This window comes from Anguilla rostrata, chromosome 2 (genome assembly GCF_018555375.3).
Source record: "Anguilla rostrata isolate EN2019 chromosome 2, ASM1855537v3, whole genome shotgun sequence".
Taxonomy (NCBI): domain Eukaryota; kingdom Metazoa; phylum Chordata; class Actinopteri; order Anguilliformes; family Anguillidae; genus Anguilla; species Anguilla rostrata.
Genome location: NC_057934.1, coordinates 62,892,357 through 62,914,902, shown reverse-complemented (window position 1 = coordinate 62,914,902; position 22,546 = coordinate 62,892,357). Strand labels below are relative to the sequence as shown.

Below are 22,546 nucleotides of genomic sequence, written 5' to 3'. Positions count from 1 at the left end.
AGTCTACTCCAGTGTACAGTGGCATTGCACAGAGGCCCTGAAACAACCTCCATCTCCCTCCATCTTACTCCTTCTCTTCTTCTCCATCCGCCGAAGCCTCTTCTCCTCCCGGCGCTTGGCCTCCTCCACCTCCTGGTGCTGCCGGCACTTGTGGAAGTTCTCCACCACCACGCCCACGAACATGTTGAGCACGAAGAAGCTGACGATCAGCAGGAAGGAGATGAAGTAGAGCAGCATCCAGGGGCTGTTGTTAATGACGGGCTGGGGGTACAGAAGGCGGGAAAGGAGGAGGAGGAGGGGGGGAAAAAACGACCAATGAGGGAAGAGGAGAGCAAACGGGCTGGCAGGGAAGAACGGACGGAGTAAGGAACAGGTGAGCCGCGTAGGAGGCATGTGACAGGGGCTCGAACGAAATCTTTTGTTTTTCTGCAGAAGTATGAAATTTTAAGATCCGACAAACCAGGCCGGCGCTTACAGTACGCGCACAGCGACAAACCCACTCCTTGCCTCTCAAAGAGACGTCGTTAACACAAATCCATAATTATTAAAACCCTGGCGAGAAAAAAGAGACATCTCTGAAAGTGCTGTGCCGATATCACCCAATGGGAACGGCTTTTTAATGACCTGTACCGGGCGCGGCGGCCAGATTAACTCCAGCGAGGCCCCAGTCAAATTTCACACGCCATTTAATTCCCCATTGGACCCCATCTCGCTCAGGACAGCTTGTTGTTGTTCCCGATGGCGCGGTCGCGGCTCTTAGAGAGAGCCGTGCTCTCAGGTCTCCCATCCCTCCGGACGCCGAGGGTCCGGCCGCCTCGCTCTGCGATCTTCGATATCTCGTGGCCGGCACCAGCGGGTTAGCGGGGGCCGACTATTTAAATCGGCCCGGCTGTCGGGCCCGCCCGGGACCGCCCACTCTCGCTGCGGCAGCAACCGCGCGAGTGCGTTCACTCTCCCCATTTAACGAACCGCTCCAATCAGCACGCCAAGCCGAAGAGACGTTCCAGTGGATAAATCAAATGGAAAGGCAAACGAGGAGGAATTATCAACACTTCGCTGGATGTCAATGTGCTGCAGTGCGTTTGCAGCAGGGATTCAGTTCAGCATGCTGCTGAACTCCAGTGTCAAAGCCTGGAGTGTCAAAGCCTTTTTTGGAGAAACTTTTTTAAAAATATATCCTCATGTTTTTTTTAAATTTTATTCTGTTATCTGGAATTCCTAATTGCATTTTCCACCAGGGCAGGAAACTGGGACACTCAAAACATGCCTGTCAGCTGCCACGCAGCCAGAGCTGCCCAACCCTGTTCCTGGAGATCTAACTGCCCAGCTGGTTTTCACGTCAACCCTAACAAAGCACACCTTAATCAACAGCTCGAGATGTTGAGCAGCTAATTAGTAGGATCAGGTGTGACAAATTAGGGATGAAATGGAAACCTACAGGATGATCTCCAGAAACAGGGTTTGGTGGCACTGCACTTAGTCATTGTTCCATTGTTCCACACAGCAATCTACAATTCACCAGAGGAGGCGCTAATGAGCAACGAGGCTGTAAATACCCTGCCAACTTAAACCCTCTGTCACCAGGAGCCGCGAAATGCAATTGTGCTTCGCTTTGTGTGGCTCCAGCTCCAGGAAATCACACGGCCTGGTTATACCCATGAGCTGTGAAGCACACCACTGTACAGACTGTATGCATCGCACACACAAGCCCCGTCAGGTTGTGTTTGTGAATTCTGAAGTAGACAAACTTACAGCGGCGGGTACGACGTGGTGAATGTTTAATGCCTTTCTGAAGGCTAATGTACAGTGACTCATTCACACGTTATTCTTCAAATCTAACATTAAGTTCCGCCACAGCGTTACAAGAATTGCTAAAAAGAGTATTTAGCCGAAGGCTATAACGGAATTGACCCAGTGAAGGAATATTCATACGGTTGTCTAGAGTACTGTTGGCTCAGGCAGCTCGTAGGCTCTGTGGAAAATGCAGACGAGATGCAGTTTACATTACCTGCTGGTCGATGCCTACTGCGTCTAGGCCGTGATACATGATGTTGACCCAGCCATCTTTGGAAGCCAGCACAAAGAGGGACATCAGTGCCTGCAGTGGAAATCAGAGACAGACACGTGTGCACACGCACACACACATGCACACGCACACACACGCACACGTGCACAAACAAACACATGTACAAGCACACATACACACACACACACACACACACAAACACACACACACACGCACAAAGCCAGGATGTTAACTTCTCAGCATTCTTAATATGCACCTGAATGTTTTCAAAGAAGTAGCGTTAGCATACCTGTCCCAGATTGTCGAAGTTATACTTGTGGTGGACCCACTTGTAATTGGCTGAGAGACAGTCCGACTTGTTAGTGATGTTCTTCACATCAGGGCCCGAGCAGTAGAAGAACTTGCCTTTGAATAGCTGTGAACCGGGATAGAATTATCTCACTAGTTATAACTGTTTTTGCTGTTTTTACAGGTGGCACACTTTCAAAGGGAAAGCAGAACTGTGAACACAAGCAGACTGGAAAAGAATAAGGCAGGAAGTTTTTTTTTTTTTTCTCAGCTCAAGTTGCAAATAGTTTTTTTCAATTGAAGTGCCAAATAATTCTCAAGAGCACAAGAAATGATAAAAAAACTTTCGGAAAACACAAAAGGGACTTTGTGCACCAAAATCCTGACAGATAAAAAAATCAAGTACTGAACTCTACCTGGACGCCTAGAATGCCAAAAATGATGAAGAAAGCACAGCAGATCAGGACAATGTTGCCAATGGGTTTGAGGGAAGTGATTAGGGTCTCCACCACTAGCTTTAGGCCGGGGGCTCGACTGATCACCCTAAGAGAGACAAAAGCGAGAGAGAAGTTTATGAGGCGAACACACTTTTTTTACCACAGTTAGGCTGGTATTCAATCAACATATGTCATTAAATTTGTACTAACAACTGTACTAACAAGCAAGGCCTATTTTTTTCGTGCTCAGTTTAGCATTTTTTGAATTTTTGAATTTTTGAACTAAAACGAACTCATCAAAATGAGTTTGTGAAGAAGTGTAAATTAAGCATAGAATGTTGACTGAACACTGGCTTCACGTCCACTCCTTAGTTCCGATGTGTTTTTGCAGTTTTCCTGTATTAATTTCCCACCGGTGACAACGCAAGCTTAGCACCTGCTGAAAGTGCCTGCTGAAGGGCTGAAGCTGTAAAACGTAAGCGAGACTCCCAACCTTAGGGGGCGCAGTGTCCGAAGCAGCCTGAGCACTCGCAGCACCCCGAGGATTTTGGCCCCGCCCGCCATGGACACCACGATATCAATCAGGGACACGAAGACCAGGAAACCATCCAGAATGTTCCAACTGCTGCGCAAATAGGCCTTATCTCCCAGATACAGACCCATGGACACCACCTGAGTGTGTGTGTCAGAGAGAGAGAGAGAGAGAGAGAGAAAGGGGGGGGAGAGAGAGAGAGAGAGAGAGAGAGAGAGAGAGAGAGAGAGAGAGAGAGAGATTAGTTGTGTAATGTAACCGTCATTTACTGCACCACCACACCTTTCAAAACACCTCCTTGTGATTCCAGTGATGAGAAGGGAACGTATTTGTGAGGGGAAAATGCACACCAGCTATCAGAGGCAGGCATTCACAGAGATGACTGTGAGGCAGAACAATCTCTTAGCAACTGCGGGGTCACTGTCAACTCCGCTGCAGAGACATGTAGACAGATGCCAAAACAAAGCACTGCACGGCACCGCGACTCTGTCTCGGAGACGGAGCGGGGAGCATCGACCGCGCTGCCACAGCAGTCCTGGAGACCGGCCTAACCTGCACAGCAACTGCGAGCTCGAGGGAGGTGGAATATTCCATCTCGTACGGAAAGAGATACACTTGGAGCCGTTCCCCATGGGGTGAGATACAGCTCTCCCAAATGTCAGTCACTGTTATTAGGACCTAAACCGCTCTGCTTAGAGTCCAGCTACGTAAAATCAGTCCACGTCAACACCGTCATTTTGTCCTTATGAGAAACAACCATCACCGGGTCACGTGACGTGTCCACTGAGACACAGTGACATTTATCAGACACGTCGCTTATGCAGAGAGAGCTTAGATCATTTATATTACACTGTCACCTGGAGACCATCCAACACTGTCACAAAGGAAACGGCGGTAGATAGAGGAAAGGGGGCGGAGTCACGCCCTGCAGCTGGCCAGATGCTGGGCTGTCCCACGCAGTCATTTCTTAGCCTCTAGCAAATCTGTCTCTCATTTTTTTGCAGTACTGTACATTAATAATTGAGTCCATTTCATAATTGATGAACTTGGCTGGGCTGAAATCTGGCATAACTGAATAGGGTGATCGAATGTGCCCAAAAGAGGAAACATTGTCCAATTAATTTCATTGCTTAATTGCTCGACAAGAGAGGGATTACGCGTACTGTACACTTCCATAAAATTCAATGTGCCACTTCAAAGATGCAGGGAGTGAAAGAGAGAATATTAACACTGCGCCGAATCTTAAAGATAAACGCTCCGAGATTTGATTAACACTACTAGAGGAAAGATTTGATTAATACTGCCGTAGTGAAGACCGATTATTATGACACACGTTACTTCTGTTATGTTACATGTACTGTACACTACATCTTGGGAGGCATCCAATGTGTTCAAATAGGAAAATATGTTATGTTATCACTTGTTATCACTTCTGAGGCAGAAAAGTACATGCTAATTGAGTAGCCCAGTCCCAGGTAAGCTTTTACCTTTAAAGTCATCTCAGCAACAAAGATGGTGGTGAAGATGTAGTTGGAGATGGTGAGGAGGAGTCTTTCCTGAAAAAGAAAGAGAAAGGACATAAAGGTTTGCCACAGCAGTACATGAATGGCAGGTTAATATAGAAAAGTGGGTGTTGCTATTGGTAACACTCAATCTCATCCCATTCACACCCACTGCTGCCCCCCCCCCGCCCCCAAGGCCTACATAGCGGCTGTGACTCACTGTTGACCCCCCCAGCCGTACCAGGCTTCCCTGGTGGATCTTCGGTCTCTCCAGGGCCACGGTGATGCAGTTGAGGAAGATGAAGACCAGCACCACGTAGTCGAACAGCTTGTGCGCGATGATGTTCTGGCAGAGCAGCCTGAACCTGCGGCGAACGGGAAGGTGTGAAATCGGCGATGCGCCCGAAGGCGTCGCCCACGCGTTGCCCACCTACCCGCAACCGCCGCTCGCTCTCGAGCCGTCTCGTTTATCCTATTAAATCCCGGGTGAAAAAAAGAGCCCTAATGAGCTATGCTGATGGATGACGTACTGAAAACCAATCCGGCCTGCAGAAACGCGTTTTTATATCTGCGGCAGGTAGCCAGCACCAGCGCTCGGAGCCAAATCCGCGTGGCGTGCGTAGACGTGCGCGTCGGGGCTGCGATGTGGGAATCTCTCTTTGCCCTATTTTTACACGAGCAGGAGTCCCCAATCTGTTGACAAACAGGAAGAGAGAATTTCGCCTGCCGTCGGGGGAGAAAGGGATCGATACTCTAATCAAGCCACTTTCTCAGGCTCGGGCTCGGCCGGCCGGCGCCGCTATTGATCAGTTCAGAGGCTGAGTTTGTTCCGCCGGGCCTCCGGAACGTATCTGTTTGCTTGGCCTACCCCCGAAACCTGGAGACCGACAGATGAGAAAAGCTTAAAGCACTGTGTGGTGCAAACTCCGAGCGCCGATTTTGGAACACAGAGGCGGTTCCTTGCCACACTCCCCCCCCCCCCCCCTTCCCCCTTGTCCTGACCCAGGATCCAGACTCAACAGACCGTACGTTGGTGCTTCACGTCTGTTTGAGCGATGAAGTGTTTTAATAAGTAAGGGATAATCCACAATGAGGTGGTCTGCTAGCAGAAATGAACGGCCGCCGTGGGGGCGAAGAACCCCATCCCACGCTAAGGTCCTTATTTTTTTAACTGCACACCACCTCGGAGTGGATTACCCTGCTTATGAGACAGCTAATCACCTCATGAAAGAAAGAAATCAATAATCTGACACAATATATTGATTTAAAGTGGTTTTATTGGTCCAAATAAATTGGAAATGAATGTAAAACGAATCTTGTAAGCCTATTCGGGAGTACTGGCCAAGATATAGCCGGGCGTATTGGAGTAAGATATATGGGAATTTAAGACTGGGGTGATGTCGTTTTGACGGCAGGTGTCGCGAGTTAAATTTGAAACCGCACTTCTTTCTGTGGGGTGATATGAAAAGTGTTCTAAGTTAAAGTGGTCTGTTACCCACAGGAGTGATCATTATTCAGAAATAGACCACAGAATGCCTGAAGTACCCAATCAGAATCAAACATTCAAAAAAAGCTGTACAATAAAATCAGCTGTATAATAATGACAAGCCAATTATACAATAACAGTATACGATGATGTCAAAGACCAAATTGGAAAGGCTAGTAGGGAGTAGAGGAGGCTGAGGAAGGTAGGCTGGTAGGGGGGCGGAGTCTGAGGATGGGGCGGACTCACTTGTTCTGGGGGGAGAAGAGATAGACGGACCAGTCCTCCCGCGCCTCGCAGCATTCGGGCCGGTACACCTCGATCATCTTCTGGATCCGAAAGCAGAGACTCTGCGGGGACAGGCACACAGGTCACCGGGACCACTGCCCATTAGAACCGAGCCTCACGTCCTGTCTGGTCTGGTCCGGTCCGGTCCGGTCCGGTCTGCTCCATTACTCACGCTGCTACCCTCTCACGTTAACAGTGTTCCGGTGTTTCTGAGGTGCGACTCTCTCGTCGGCAGTGTGAAAATGACAAAGCTGCCAATTAATTCGCTAAACAATAAAAGTCCCAAAGAAGCTACAATTATGGAGCCTTTCGTAAACTCCTTGCCTTTTCCATATATCGTCACCCCACATAAATGTCTGAGTAAACACAGGAAAACAGCTAGGGGAAAAGTTTCGTCCCGATATAAATCTATTTTATTGGCGCGAATTACACGCCCTGAAGCCAAAAAGCAAAATATATTCGATCATTGTCACAGAAATGCATTCGGTTTCAGAAGCAAATTCCATACATGCATATTTATAATCAGTGAGATTAAACACATCTGTGGGTGCTACTGTACATGAGAGGCTTTCATATAGAATATGTTAAACCACAGCAATGTTATGAAAATGTTTTAGCTGATGAGTTGTGCTATAAGTTATAATGGAGACTGATGTGATGGTATCTCTCTCTGTTCTGCCCGACTCACGTAGTCCATCTCCTCCTCCAGCCGGGCTCTCTCCTTGGTGTTCAGCTGGGGGAAGACCTCCGCCAGGAGCGGGGGCTGGGGGGTGTGCGTCCTCCCGTTGCAGTCGTGGTGCTCGCCGCCCCCCCCTGGCCCCCCCGGGCCCCCCAGGCCCCCCAGGCCCCCGGAGAGGCCCTTCTCGCGGGGCAGCGGTGGCGGGGGCAGGTTTGGGGGGCCGGGGGCCGGCGGCGGTTCTGGGAGCTCCAGGGAGAGGGCCCTGCGGTCCCGGCGGGGCGGGAGGCGGCGGGACAGTAAGGGCGGGGGCAGCAGGGGCGGGGGGGAGAGGAGGGACTCGTGCTCGGCCGCGTTGGAGTGGGGGTGGCGGGCCCGCAGGCTGCCCCCTCCCACGCTCATCCCCAGACCCCGGGACATCCTGCGCTGGCTGTTCCAGCTGGACCTCCGGTTCCACACGGACTGAGTAGGAGGGCGCCCCCAGTTGTGGTAGATAGAACTGCAGCCAGGGCGCTGCCAAAAAAAAGAGAAGCAAAGAGAGTAGCAAGTAAACTCTTGACTTGATATGACCTAACGCCATTTACACAATGCATTATCGGTGCCCACGTTTTATCCTTGTGCCCTCTGTGCTTGCTAAATTGTCATGCTGTTATAACAATCTCCCCAGCATTCATACTGATTCTATCGGACTGCTTTCTGACAAACAGACACTCCTCCGCACTGTTATCACAGCGATAATAGTCTGGACACATTTTTATTTATGGGTGTTTTTTACCCAAAGGTGCATTACAAGACCTAGTGCAAACATAATGTAAAATGTAATATTGGTAGTTTTCATTACCCACAATTCACCGCTAGCACACTCACAATATTGCAAGCAGCTCAGCCAAATTGTGGTGGATGAGGCGGAAAGCCCGAACTGCGAGCGGTGACAAAAACATTACAGTGAGTCAACGGTGGCGCTAAACGGAGCTGCCCCCACACGCGGCGATGCCTCCTCCCCCTCCCCCTCTTCCTCGCCAGGCTGGCACGGCCTGCCTCACCGTCCGCCGCTCAGTTCCAGCAACTCCCCTCGATCGTGCCACGCGACTGGTTTTCATGCTTTAGAGAGCCACGATCGCTCGGGGGAAACCCCACTCCCCGCCCCCCTCACCCCAGTACCCACCAGGGACCGCTGCTCCAGGTTGGCCTTGCCCAGTGACATCACGCTGCTTTTGCGGGAGCCCAGCGCCAGGGCTAGCCGGTCCACCGGGTAGCCCCCCCTGCCGGGAGGAACCGACCCCAGGTCCAGGTGCCCGTTTGGGGTCAGGGTGCAAATCTTGGGATCTGAGGGGTGTGAAGAAGGCAAGAGTGTTGCTGTAAGCTCCTGATGAAGCCTCAGATCCTAAGCCCCCTCATGGGGACAGGGCAGATCCCAAGCCCCCTCATGGGGACTGGGCAGATCCTAAGCCCCCTCATGGGGACTGGGCAGATCCCAAGCCCCCTCATGGGGACTGGGCAGATCCCAAGCCCCCTCATGGGGACTGGCAGATCCAAGCCCCTCTGGGGACTGGGCAGATCAAGCCCCCTCTGGGGACTGGGCAGATCCTAAGCCCCTCATGGCTGGGCAGATCCAGCCTCGGCAAGTACCTAAGCCCCCTTGTGGGGACAGGGCAGTACCTAAGCCCCCTCATGGGGACAGGGTTCAGCACTGTGTCTGCTGGATCTGGGCCCTCTGGCAAGTTTACGGATGTTGGCAGCCATCCAACACGTCTTTTGTTTAAGCAGCGGAGCAAAAGCAAAAAAGAAAAACCCGGGACTTGCTCTCCTGAATATTTTAGGGGTTTCCTCGCCCTGCATACAGGAGACCTACAGCACGTTCCACACACGCAAGCTTTCGTTATTTTGTGTGGGGCTCGAGGACGAGGGAGGGGCACACAACAGTGACTGAGTCTCATTTAGTAGGGAGAAGAAGCAGAGGCAGTTTTAGAAAGGTAGGAATTGTACTTAGAAAGATACCAGAGAAGTAATCCAATAAATATCACAAAAATATCACCACAGGTATGAGTTGTTTGGCAGCGTTCACGGTGATTGACTCTTGGAAAGTGTATCTGCACTGGCTAGCAGAGGCTAATGCCAAAATCTAAAGTACATTAACGAAAAGCAAAGCACTCTGGGCAATATTTAAGCGTGCGACTTCCCAGCCGATGGAGAACACCTTTGAGGCTTACACAGTGAGTGACTTTATGACATGGGTTAAATTCCATTTCTGAATGTCTGCCTTGCTCTGCTGGGAATAACTAACCATGACACCTAACTCAGCATTTTGTTTTGTTTTCTCTTTAAATCAAAAAGAAATGCATTACTAATGCATTAGTGGCAGACTACTCTTTTCTAGTTGAACCACATACCAAATCGAACCCCCTAAGTGGAAAACACGACCTTGTATAGCTCAAATAATGCTAGCTGATTTAACGCGAGCAGGGCTATCATTGGAAAATGGGAAAAGGTGTCTGCTACAATTGTAGTCATAATTACATTATGACACTGTATAGATCTTACACAGCCAGACACAAATCTATTTCTCACTCTGTCTTTCTTGTCATTCGCTTTACCTTCCAATATTTCCCTTCACACCCCCGCTCTCCATCTCTCTGTCAGTTTATTTCAGTCTCACTGTCACTTAAATTGAGGGCATTAGGAGGGCTCTCTCTCTCTCTCTCTCTCAAATAAGCTTTATTGACATGACCACATTTCATCATATTACTTCAAAAGGGATTGTTCACACAAAAAACAATAGCAGCAACATCAACTATATAAACAATAATAATAAACACTCAGGTGCTTGGACCCTCAGTAATGGGGGCAATGCTGAGGGAATTTGTTAAGAAATTAAAAAATGGTAACAAACAGCAATAACCATAACAATGACAGTGTAAGCTACTAACTATTAGGTACTATCATCCCCAGCTCTCTCTCTCTCTCTCTCTCTCTACCATATGCTGAGGCACTCAAGGGAAATCTCTGGTGCTCTCTCTCCTCCACCGCTGTACTCTGTACTCTACCTGAGAGCTGAAGAGAGTCTTTGTGCTTCTCGCTCTCGTCAAAGTTGGAGGAGGACCTGTCATCCTCGGAGTATGACCGATTGGCATCCCCCTACCGCAGAGATGGAGGGATGGAAAAAAAGGGAGGGAGAAGAGTACAGTTATAAAGCACAGAATGTCGCGTGTTCGGAACTGGATAAGCATTTTAGTTTAATCATCGGTGCTTTTCAAACGAACATATTAAGCTTTGGTCAAAGACCATTGCCAGGACACGTGGTCTTTCTGAAAGCATAATGAAAGGTCTGTCATGCATTTAAGGGTACACGGCTGAAAAATAAAATACAGTATTATTCAAATATTACTCACACTATCTCAGTGGTGTAACACAAATCACAGCCAATAAAATCACAGGGACCCGCTGATACTTCCAATGTGATTCATGGTGTGACTAATTGACACACCCGCCCCCCACCCGCCCGCCCTCACCTCGGCCTGGAACCCCTCCACCAAGATGGCCACCAGCAGGTTGAACAGGACGTAGTTCCCGAAAGTCATGAGGGCCACAAAGTACAGGGCAGCCAATGGAGAGGTGGAGGCCATGCCGTTATACAACACCACGTTCCAGTCCTCCTGGGTTAGGATCTAGACACACACGTACACTATTATACAACACCACGTTCCAGTCCTCCTGGGTTAGGATCTAGACACACACGTACACTATTATACAACACCACGTTCCAGTCCTCCTGGGTTAGGATCTAGACACACACGTACACTATTATACAACACCACGTTCCAGTCCTCCTGGGTTAGGATCTAGACACACACGTACAGTATTATACAACACCACATTCCAGTCCTCCTGGGTTAGGATCTAGACACACACGTACACTATTATACAGCACCACGTTCCAGTCCTCCTGGGTAAGGATCTAGACACACACGTACACTATTATACAACACCACGTTCCAGTCCTCCTGGGTTAGGATCTAGACACACACGTACACTATTATACAACACCACGTTCCAGTCCTCCTGGGTTAGGATCCAGACACACACGTACACTATTACACAACACCACGTTCCAGTCCTCCTGGGTTAGGATCTAGACACACACACACACAGTATTATACAACACCACGTTCCAGTCCTCCTGGGTTAGGATCTAGACACACACGTACACTATTATACAACACCACGTTCCAGTCCTCCTGGGTTAGGATCTAGATACACAAACACATATACTATTATACAGCACCACGTTCCAGTCCTCCTGGGTTAAGATCTAGACACACACACACACACACACACACACACAATTATAAAGCACCATGTTCCAGTCTTCCTGAGTTAGGATCTATACCCACATGTGCACTATCATACAGTAAAACGTTCCAGTCCTCTTGAGTTAGGATACACACACACACACACATCTGTTCGGGATCTACACACGCATATCTATTGTGAGGCCTTGTCCTGGCCTCCACATAAACTAGGACCAGGGGTACAAGGAGGGGCCCCTGTACCTGGAACACAGTGACGATGGCCCACAGCAGAGAGTCAAAGTTCTTCCTGTCTGGGACGGTGTCCCCCGTGTCCGTCTTCAGGCTGAACTTGCACCCAAAGATGTGCATTCCCAGGATGCTGTGGGAGAGAGGCAAGCCAGGTAAGCCCGCTATGGGTCTCAAATCTTAACGTACCAAGATATTGTGACCTAATTTTTACTATTCATTTCATATAAGGCAGGTAGGTACAATCCTGTCATAAAAAGATAATTTTGTATTAATTTGATTCCCCACCTCCCATACCCACCCCCAGTTCCCCCTACATCCATGTACCACAGCCTGGTTCCAATATAATATAGATGATGTTCAACAGATTTATAGACACAAAATAAAAAATGGAAAAAAGAAAATGTACCAAGATGACGTGCCAAGATAAGTATTCCCATGAACTGTGTAGTGACGGTGGCAAGTTTAAGAAGGATTTTTTGCCAGTTAAGGAGGACCATTCATGTAACACCACAGACCCCAAGAAGCCACTCGCTGCCAAGCCCTTAACTGCAATGCTTTCACTGCAGTGAGTGTAAATGTACACGCTTTACGTTCTCATTGGAGGACACCAGTGTGAATTCAGCGGCTATATAAATGAATATGAAAATTATGTGTACGAATTGAAAGGACTGCAATGCACGGCGCTCTGCTCAAGCCACTCAAGGAATCAAGGCCTATAATTTTGCAGCATGTTAGCGCTAAGTGTTTATGCGAGAAATGTTGTCTTAATTGGCTGAGGAACCCACTGCATGCTGTGCTCCTAATTCATGTTCCTTCCTTCTGTATCTTTCTAAGTGGAGAAATTATGCAGAGAAGCTGAGGAATTCATTGTGATTTTTTTTCCTTATTTATAAACATCATCTTTCTTGCCCTCTACATTCAGCATGGGGATGTACGCAGGCCAAAAGTATGGAATTCTTGTTTCTGATGGCAGTGAACTGATATGAAGAAGCTCAGGTGCCTTGCGACTGATTGCTACAGAAAGACATGGCTATACGTCAGTGAGGGGGCCCGTCGGAAAAAGCAGTTCACGGATGGAGAAGCAAACGGTTTCCCATCTCTGCTCGCTTAAATCCTTTTGTTATGTTTTTTCCTCAGGGCTGCCTCACACCCCGGCCACCGCGTATAAACAAACAAACAAACAAAAAAAAGAGAAAAACGATCCCTTTAACCGGATGAATCGCGGCGCGGAGCCCGAGCCGAAACCACGGCAACGGTGGACGGGGGTGACGGCGTCCGCGCGGGGAAATGAAGACAAACAGAAGGCGTTTGCTGGTGCTCGGGGTTCCTTCCTGTTCGCGCGAGCGCGGCGGCGCGGAACGCCTGGGACCCGCCATCTATCGCGCTGCTCCCCATCAATCTCGCCCCGGCAACGCTATCGACTCGCCGCTTTGCTGCCGATTAGCCTCATGATCAGCGGTGGGCCCCAGGGCCCCGGGGTGGCACTGATGATGGGAGGGGACTAACAGGTCTCCATGGAGGTCACTCTGGGGTGATTCCCCCCCCCCCCCCCCCACACCGGTAATATCCTACAGCGTGTTTGCCCCCCGCCCCTTCGGGAGGCGGGGTGTGGGTGGGGTGGGGGGGGGGGGTGTAGGCGGAGGCCCTGGACGGGGCACGGACCTGAAGATGAAGATGAAGAGCATGAGGAGCATGCAGAAGGTGGCCACGTTGTCCATGGTCTTCATCAGCACCACCAGCTGCCTGCGCAGAGCCGGCATGAAGCGCACCAGCTTCAGCACGCGCAGCAGCCGGAACGTTCTGAGCACCGACAGGCCCCCGTCAGACTGACCGACGATCTCACACACACTGGGAGAGAGAGAGAGAGAGAGAGAGAGACCGTCAGACTGCCCAAAGATCTCACACACACTGAGAGAGAGAGAGAGAGAGAGACCAGTCAGACTGGCTGATGATCTCACACACACTGGGAGAGGAGAGGGAGGGAGAGAGAGAGAGACCCATCAGACTGGCCAATGATCTCACACACACTGGGAGAGAGAGAGAGAGAGAGAGAAACCGTCAGACTGCCCAATGAACTCACACACACTGGGAGAGGAGAGGGAGGGAGAGAGAGAGAGAGAGACCCATCAGACTGGCCAATGATCTCACACACACTGGGAGAGAGAGAGAGAGAGAGACCCGTCAGACTGGCCAATGATCTCACACACACTGGGAGAGGAGAGGGAGGGAGAGAGAGAGAGAGAATAAATGAGAGAATGAAAGGGAGGGGTGAGCAGGAGAGAGCGAACAGCACAGAGAGACAATGAGAGAGAAGGGGGAGTGGGAGAGAGATAATCGGAAAGCAGAAGAGAGAATTAGAGAAAGATTAAATGGAGTGAAAGAGAGGGGGAAGTAGCAAGGAAGAGAAAGAAATTAATTGGGAAAGGGGTTGGGTGAGGTAGGGAACAGAGAGGAACAGAATGGAGGAGGGAAACAGAGAGAAAGAAAAGGAAATAATGAAAGGAGGATGTAAGGCGAGAAGGTGACAGGAGGGACAGTGATAGGGAAAGAGAGGAGGAGGAGACATAAATAAAAGAGAGAGAAAAGATGAGGATGAGAGTGTGACAGCAAGAGGTGGAGAGAAAGAAGAGGAGAGAGAGGAGTAGAGAGAGGCAGTCAGCGATGTTGAAAGAGCAAAAAGATATTTAAAGAAACACAGGAGGGAGGGAGGAGCGAAGAAGACAAGAGAGGAAATAGACATTTAGCATTTTTCCAAGCTGGCATTTAGTGGTCCCACCCCCTGTCCTCTCGCTCTCCGCCCCTCACCTGATGATGACGATGATGCCGTCAAAGATGTTGTAGGGGTTGCGCAGGTAGCAGAAGCAGCCAAAGGCGGTGAGTTTCAGGATCATCTCCAGTGCGAACATGCTGGTGAACACGATGTTGCAGATCTCCAGAACGTTAGTCAGCTCCTCTGGCTGAACACAGAGACACACGCATACGCACTGAGCGTAGAAGACTTCCTGGGGAAGGTTTTTTTGGAAGCCAGCATTCTAGAACTCCATCGCTGCCAATTACCAGTAGGAATTGTTACACCGGCATTGGAATGTTCAGTTATGAACATTCTAATCACATATTTACACCTCAGAGAAAGAGTGAGAGAGAGAGACAGACCGCATCATGAGAGAGAGAGAGAGACCACATCATGCACACATGCACACACAGCATACATGCGTACAAGCAGACACATATTCACTCATGCACACAACACACAGATAGACAGACAGACAGACAGACAGACACACACACACACACACACCTAACATCACTTACTGACATTTTTGTCATAGGCTTGACCTTTTAATTTCAACTAACTAATTCATAATCTAGCATTCACTGTACATAATTTTATCTTGTAACCACTGCTTTGGCAACACAAGTGCCTATATTTGTTTGTCATCCCAATAAAGTACTTTGAAATTGAAACTGAGAGAGAGAGAGAGAGAGAGAGAGAGAGAGAAGAAGACACACGCAGAGGGCAATTTGGGGCCAGCAGGTAGAGAGCAAAACGTATCTAACATAACTCTACACTAATAACTGGTGAGCTAGAAAGAGAAAGAGGGAGAGAGAAAAAGGTATGATGAATGCTTTAACCCCACACTGCTCTCTGAAGGCAGGATGAATGAGCTGCAGCAGGGTCATCTCTAACAATGATTTTAAATCATATGTGTGAGGATACAGAGTATTCTCCGTTAAGAAAACAAAAGTTTTTTCTTTTTTTTAAATGGATGGAGGTTATTCCGATTAAATCAGAGTCCTGAAGACGAGAGAGAGAGAGCTCTCGGTACTGCCTGATAACACCAGATAACTGCGCGAAGGACCTCAGTCCCCAGAGAGAAATGACTTAGCGCACGACACGGATGTCTATTACAGCGCAGAACCCGAGATAATGTTCAGATGGAGAGATAGCGCAGATCCGATACCGAGAGACCAACACGCCGCTAACAACAGCCATAGAGAGAGAGAGAGAGAGAGAGGGAGAGAGAGAGAGAGAATAAGGAGGCTTTCAGACTGACGGCCACGCTGTCCCCTCGCACCGCACCGCGCTTTTCTTCCTTTGTCTGGTTATCAGGCCATTCGGTCTCGCAGCGATCAAAAGCCCACCATCGATCAGCTTAGGGAAAAGCTCACAGCTTCCCTCCACACAGGCCCAGCTCTGGGGAGCGCAGGACGCTGAAGAAATGTCCTTTCACAGGCGCAGACCAGCGCGGCTTTCAGGGGGCAGACGCGTACGGACACGCACACAAACACTAACAGAATCACACTCAAGCACACTCAAAGGCATGACAGCAGGCACACAGGCGCATAGACGGAGGAACGTACACATGCATCTACACACACATACACACACACACAAACATGTCCACACACACAACACACACACACACACACACACACACAAACATGTCCACACACACAACACACACACAAACATGTCCACACACACATACACAACACACACACACAAACATGTCCACACACACAACACACACACACATACAAAAATGTGCACACACACAACACACACACAAACACAAACATGTGCACACACACAACATTACATATGCACACACCCCACACACACACAATCATGTGCACACACACAACACACACAAACACAAACGTGCACACACACAGCATACACATGCACACACCACACACATGCACACACACACACACACACAAACATGTGCACACACACACACACTCACACTCACACACAGAGCTGCCCTCTACCCCTCTTCCAGGCTGGGTTGGCACTCATTCTCCAGTGTATGCGGCCTCCTACCCAAATAATTAACACCTCTCTCCGGTTTTCTCTTATGCAGCTTCTACTGCGAGAAGGCTTTCAATTACTGCTGTCCCTCAAATTTCAATTTACACACTTACAACATTATTTTAACTGTTTAAAATAAGTCTATTTCATCTATTTAAAGTCTTCTAATCTATTCGTTTCCATGGTACAAACTAACGTGTTTGTTTGATCGACTGGTAAGTTTAGCGATCAACATCTTCTCAAACATAATGAATGGCTAACCTGCTAGTGGAACATTTCAGGTAATTACCACTGGACCAAAATGATGAATTGTGCTGGCCTCTGTAATTCCCCAGCATTATGCTGGTTGGGCTCCATGAAGCATAAAGAATATTAATGAAGGTCATGTGAGTCATTATGTTTTGATGAGGTAGAAATAAACAAAAAAACAAGCAAACAAACAAACAAAATTAAAAAAAAAAATAATAAAAACTGATCGAAGCATCACATGCTATGTTTACACAGATACCTTAAATCAGCACTCAGTAAACATGGCATCGATGATTCAGCTGTAATAAGTGGAGGAACGATCTGATTAATGAGCTGGCAGTAGCAGCTGGGATGGACTTTGAGAATATGGCCTCTCTAGCACTCACACCTGTGGCCTGTAAGGTGACGGACAGACCGCCTCTTTTACTGCAGCAACAACTGTATGTGCGCAAAGAGGGGAGAGGCGAATATGCCTGCAGGTGTAAAGGAGCTCAAAGTGCGGCGTAACCTTCTGTGTGAGTGCATGTGTGTGTCTGATTGTGCATTTCATGCCTGCGTGCATGCGTCTGTGTGTGTGTGTGTGTGTGTGTGTGTGTGTGTGTGTCTGCGTGTGTGTGTGTGCGCCTCTCCACTCGGAGAGGTTATTTTTAGTACCTTCAGAAATTAGAGAAAATACACCACAGCAGGCCGGGAAGAAGTGAGTGGGTGGACGACAGTGAGAGAGGGGGGGGGAAATGAGAGAGAGATAGTGAAAGGGGGGAGAGAGAGAACGAAAGAGAGAGGGCGAGGGGGCAAGGAAGGCACACAGGGATTTTCACACTATAAAGAAAAGCTGTGCAATTTTAACCTGCCAATTAAAGACTACAAGCACTTGCAATACCAAGAAGCAAGCCTAAACAAAGTCCCTTTGGCCAGCTGATCCTGAAACACACTGAGCAGAGACACACCACCATCAGTCAGCCAGCACCAGGGCACAACTGCAACAGGACTCCCAATTACAACCAAGGAAATGATCAAACACCTGAAAGAACACCTGCCATCTGGACCTCTGGGAGGCAAACACAAAAACCAAATAGAGGGACCCTGGCAGAGTACCTAATTACCGTCAAAGAAACGTACCGGCGAGGGAGATTCTGACGCAAAGCCACCTAACCCATCTCACCCTGGGCCTTCGAAAAGGACTGACACAGGCAAACCCGGCCTGCCAGGGGGGAGGAGGTCATGTGATCACTGCGAAACCAGGTGGGCTGAAGGAGGGAATGGCTCTGACAGAGTAGCAACCCTTTCCAGGTAAGGGAAACATTCTCTAAAAATATAACCACTGTCCTGTCCAATTTCCCGACAAACTGTGCCACATATTTGGAGGATGTCTGTCACGCAGGCACGGGGGTGTCAAACTCCAGTCCTGGAGGGCTCTCGGCGTCCGCAGGTTCTTGCGGTTTCATTTTCATCAGCAGCCAATTTAGCCCACTGAAAAAGTCATGCGGACTCTATCCGCAGTCAATAACTTCAAGTAAGCTCTTAAGTGCAGAAACATAGGCAAACGCCAGCGGACACTGAAGCCTTCCAAGACTGAGCTTTTATTGGAGAGAGGCCCACAGCACCACCAGTATCAATATGCATTGAAACATGGCACAGACTGAGAGACACATACTGGGCACTCTGCCAGTCGAAGATGGACCTGTAATTGTCTCAAATATTTATTGTCTTAAATAACAGCATTATTGTTATGGAATTGACTAAAACACAATTGTCGGTTATCTGTCTTACTTACATGTGCATCCAGCATGTGTAATTACAGCTATGTTCAACTTGCCGATATAGCGTGCTGCATAATACGGTAGAGGTTTGTATTTTCATATTTCAAATTGCCTTAGGTGTCGATGCTTTGGTAACACTATTCTGGTTACCGGCTAATATAGCATCACTGAACTGAACTAACAGAGAGAGTGAGAGAGAAAGAGATCAGGGGTTACCTGTTCATGGTGCTCGATTCCCATGCTGATAGTGTTGATGAGGATGGCTATCATTATTCCTCTGTTGAAGTACTTGCTTTCCACGATGCCCCACAGCTTGATTCGCATCTTGTCCCAGAGTGCTTTGCACCGTCCACCGCACGGCCCCGCCCTCTTCTCGGCTTTGCCCTCCGCGGCGTCCTCCCTCGCCTCCCCCGCCTGGCTGCCTTGCCCGTCCGTCTCTTCCACGGCGCCCTCCTCTGCCTCCTCGTTGGTTGATGAGCCCGCAGGTCCCGCCCCGTCCCTGAGTGACAGGGCTGCAGTGCACTGCGGACACCCGTCAGAGTCGGGAGGGACCGAGAGGTCAATGGGGTTTCCCACAGAAGTGTGGTCAGGTTTGCTGTGGTGTGGACAGTGTGACGCTGTCAGGGGCAGGGACAGAGAGAAAAGAGAAGGTAACTTGGGGTTAAAAGAGGAAGCATATGGGAAATGTTCAAAGGAACATGAATCACAACCACCCCTCTACCAAATATGGAGTCAGGCAAATAAACACTTGCACTGGATGAGTATTCTTCACAAATCAGAACAATGACTAATTAAGTAGAAATTCATACATTTTATCATAATTCCTACACATTTTTAGTCGGTCTAACAGGTAAGCTCTGGAACCAGGAGAGTCCCCAGCTTGTCCCTTTATAGATCAATATCTCAGTAATCCCCGTGACCTTTGCCCCCTCAGCCCCAGTCCCGGCTGCCCTCCCTGCTGACTCACAGTGGTGGTGTCGATGGCGTCTGTCCCCCGCGCCGAAGCTCCCCCTCTTCCCGGCCCTGTGCGCGTTGGCTCTGGCGCCCCCCGCTGGTGGGGGGCGGCCGCGCAGGGCGCGGAGGAGGGCGGCGGAGCGGCGGCGGGCCTTGCGCAGCACGTGGCACACGTACTGGAAGATCTCCTCGTAGCAGTCGCCGGGCTCGGCCATGCTGGCCAGCGTGCTGGAGGACAGGCACTGCGCCCGCTGCTCCTGCATCAGCTGGTGCTCCCGCTGCTTGGTCTCCGAGAACTGCGTGGCGATCACCACCAGGCACAGGTTGATCATGAAGAAGGAGCCCACCTGTGGAGGGGGAGGGGGGGAGGGGGGCACGCGTTTACACGGCGTTCGGTCGGCACGCCAGACGCTTTGTCCCGTGGCGACTCGCGGCCCGAGCGACGCCGAGCGCAGACGGCAAGCGAAGTACGGCGCCCGTTAGCGACCTGCCGTCGCCTTGGCCGTCGCCTCGGCCGTCGGCCCGCCGGCGCTCCGCGCGCCGACGCCGCGGCTGTCCCGCTAACAGACAGTCGGCGTTAAGCAGCGGCAAAGGGGGATCGGCTGCCGCGGAGCAACAGCGGAATAGCCGGCGAGCGGCTCCCGTCGCCGGCGGACCGCCGCGGTGCCAATTTGCGGAGTGCTGGCAGAGTGACAGCTGGCACCGGCGGCGGCGGCGCAGTCGGCGCTTCCTGCTGGGAGGGCTGAGCACCGGCAGGAGAAACGGCGACATGACGGATATTGCACAGCTGACAGTGCCGCGGCATATTGGAGGATGGAAGTCCAAATTAACTGTACAAGCACTTGAAACAATGTCTTCGGTAGGAATTAGCATTGCATTAAGCTAACACACCGCTATTGAAGAATGTACTCACAGGCGGCGATTACTGGGGTCCATTCACTGCAATCAGCAGTTTGAAAACACAGATTTATGGCACACATCAACCAGTGGTTCACAGTGATTATTTATTTATTTTTAATATGGAGCTCTGTAATGCTGCATATGATTTGATTTGGCCCCAACTTTAGGGTTAGAGTCTGGATTAGCTTGTAAATATATACACCAAATTTAAGTCAAACCAAAAAGGATAAATCTTTTTTTTTTGTAAGCCACACCCACTAAAAATGTTTTGCCTCGTCATTTGACCATTTTATAAAACACAAGAAGAAAAAGTAATACCTGTACAGAAGACCCTATATGCCCAATACCAATTTATGAGAAAATTGGTAAATTTTTGTAAGAGAATTATTTTGTTTAAAAATCTGAAAAGGGCAGAAAATTTACCCAGTTAGCGGATCCTTGAGGCAAGTCAGTTCCTCTTGACCAGAGGGGCCTGCGTAAAAACATTTGTGTCTCTCGGGCAGACAGGGTATGGGGGTAGCCCTGTGATGGTAAAACCTTTTTGTAATTGTGCACTATTGCGCCACCAGGCGTCCAATCTGTGGTATATTTGAAATAATTTAAGACTTCAGCAGCTCAAACAAGCCTGACTTGGTAAGCCCCAGACTAACCAGTCAAAAGATATTTGAGTTCAATGGGCAGAAAAAAATAACCAAAAACCTGTAGTGCTCGGACCACTAAAGATGAAATAAAATAATTCAATAAAATATTCACAATCTTTCTGTTGAGGGCACACAAGGAAGGTAACAGAGAGAGGGAGTACATAACAAGGGATGATCTAATTACCATCCTCATAAACACACTGACCTGTGGTTATGGGAACAGAGATAATATTAATGTATAATAGGGAAAAATGGAGATAGATCGTCTCAGGCAAAGTTAATTGAGACAGGAGAGTCTGAGGGAAAAGACCTCTTAAATACACTCAATACAGCTACCAACCCAGGCCAGTGTTCAGTTTAAACACTCTCAATACAGCTACTGACTCTGGTCAGTGTTCAGTTTAAATGCACTCAATACAGCTACTGACTCTGTTCAGTGTTCAGTTTAAATGCACTCAATACAGCTACTGACTCTGGTCAGTGCTCAGTTTAAATGCACTCAATACAGCTTCTGACTCTGGTCTGTGTTCAGTTTAAATGCACTGAATACAGCTACCAACCCAGGTCAGTGTTCAGATTTTTCCTCAGAAGTTAAGGGATCATGTGACTCTAAATTATGCCCATGACCTTGGATTATAGTGTTTGTGATCTTTTTCCCCGATCACAGAACAGTAAAATTTAAATGGTAGACATTGTAGCATACAACGCTTATTTTATTTACATTTCTGTTTTGAGATATTGTTTTATTTCCCGCCTGTTTTGATGCGTTGTGTATGTGTGTGACTGTTTTGAGGCATCTCATTTCCATGTCTGTTTTGTTAGCTGTTTTTGATGCAAGACCATTCAAGGCTAACAATTGCTGCCATTCAGTCACGAGTGCCCGACGTTCAAATCAACCGGCACTTCCAAAGCTTGATGACAGACACAAGCATTAAAATGCAAGATTCCAAGACCATCCAAAGAAAAAGGATTTTAAATTTTCAACGCAAAATGTATCCAGAAATGCTGTGTTTTTTTTTTCACTTCGTAAAAATGTTGTAAACCAAGTAGCAGAAGACTTCACCACAATGTCCACAACAACAAATACGTAGCTCCAGTTTAACGAAATCCACATATGCATACACGGCAACTGCGTTTGCATGGTTTACACACACATATGACACCCATAACACGTGCACATGCACATGCATGTACACACACACACACACACACATGCACACACACACACACACACACCAACAGAATAATCAGTACATATTACAATATATGAAGCGGAAGTGCTGAGAGATAAAAATAATCATTGGAAAAAGAGTTTTGGGATATATAATGTATAGCTGTGTTAAAAGGACTAAACTAGCAGCAGTATATTTGAAGGGAGAGGCAGCCAGTGAAATATTGCTCCCTTCCAGCTAACACAAAGACCTGTGGCCTTTTAAGTATGCCATTCTACACTGCA

The 22,546-nt window shown here is 48.7% G+C and overlaps 1 protein-coding gene across 2 annotated transcripts in view; it reads right to left on the bottom strand.

Moving 5' to 3' along the window:
* Positions 1–22,546, bottom strand: part of LOC135248784 (voltage-dependent T-type calcium channel subunit alpha-1I-like) — a 98,247-nt gene that overhangs the window by 42,400 nt on the left and 33,301 nt on the right. Inside the window, exons 7-23 of one of the 2 annotated variants that reach the window (XM_064323713.1) lie at positions 19,563–19,896; positions 18,812–19,212; positions 14,576–14,727; positions 13,433–13,618; positions 11,783–11,900; positions 10,742–10,897; positions 10,277–10,367; positions 8,398–8,558; positions 7,245–7,745; positions 6,518–6,618; positions 5,006–5,150; positions 4,771–4,839; positions 3,245–3,423; positions 2,731–2,857; positions 2,316–2,441; positions 2,009–2,098; positions 69–261 (exon numbers count right to left, since the gene is read on the bottom strand). In XM_064323713.1, the coding sequence (XP_064179783.1) occupies positions 69–261; positions 2,009–2,098; positions 2,316–2,441; positions 2,731–2,857; positions 3,245–3,423; positions 4,771–4,839; positions 5,006–5,150; positions 6,518–6,618; positions 7,245–7,745; positions 8,398–8,558; positions 10,277–10,367; positions 10,742–10,897; positions 11,783–11,900; positions 13,433–13,618; positions 14,576–14,727; positions 18,812–19,212; positions 19,563–19,896 (3,130 nt within the window). The remainder of the gene's footprint in view (positions 1–68; positions 262–2,008; positions 2,099–2,315; positions 2,442–2,730; positions 2,858–3,244; positions 3,424–4,770; positions 4,840–5,005; positions 5,151–6,517; positions 6,619–7,244; positions 7,746–8,397; positions 8,559–10,276; positions 10,368–10,741; positions 10,898–11,782; positions 11,901–13,432; positions 13,619–14,575; positions 14,728–18,811; positions 19,213–19,562; positions 19,897–22,546) is intronic. The other variant, XM_064323712.1, reaches the window with a different exon arrangement.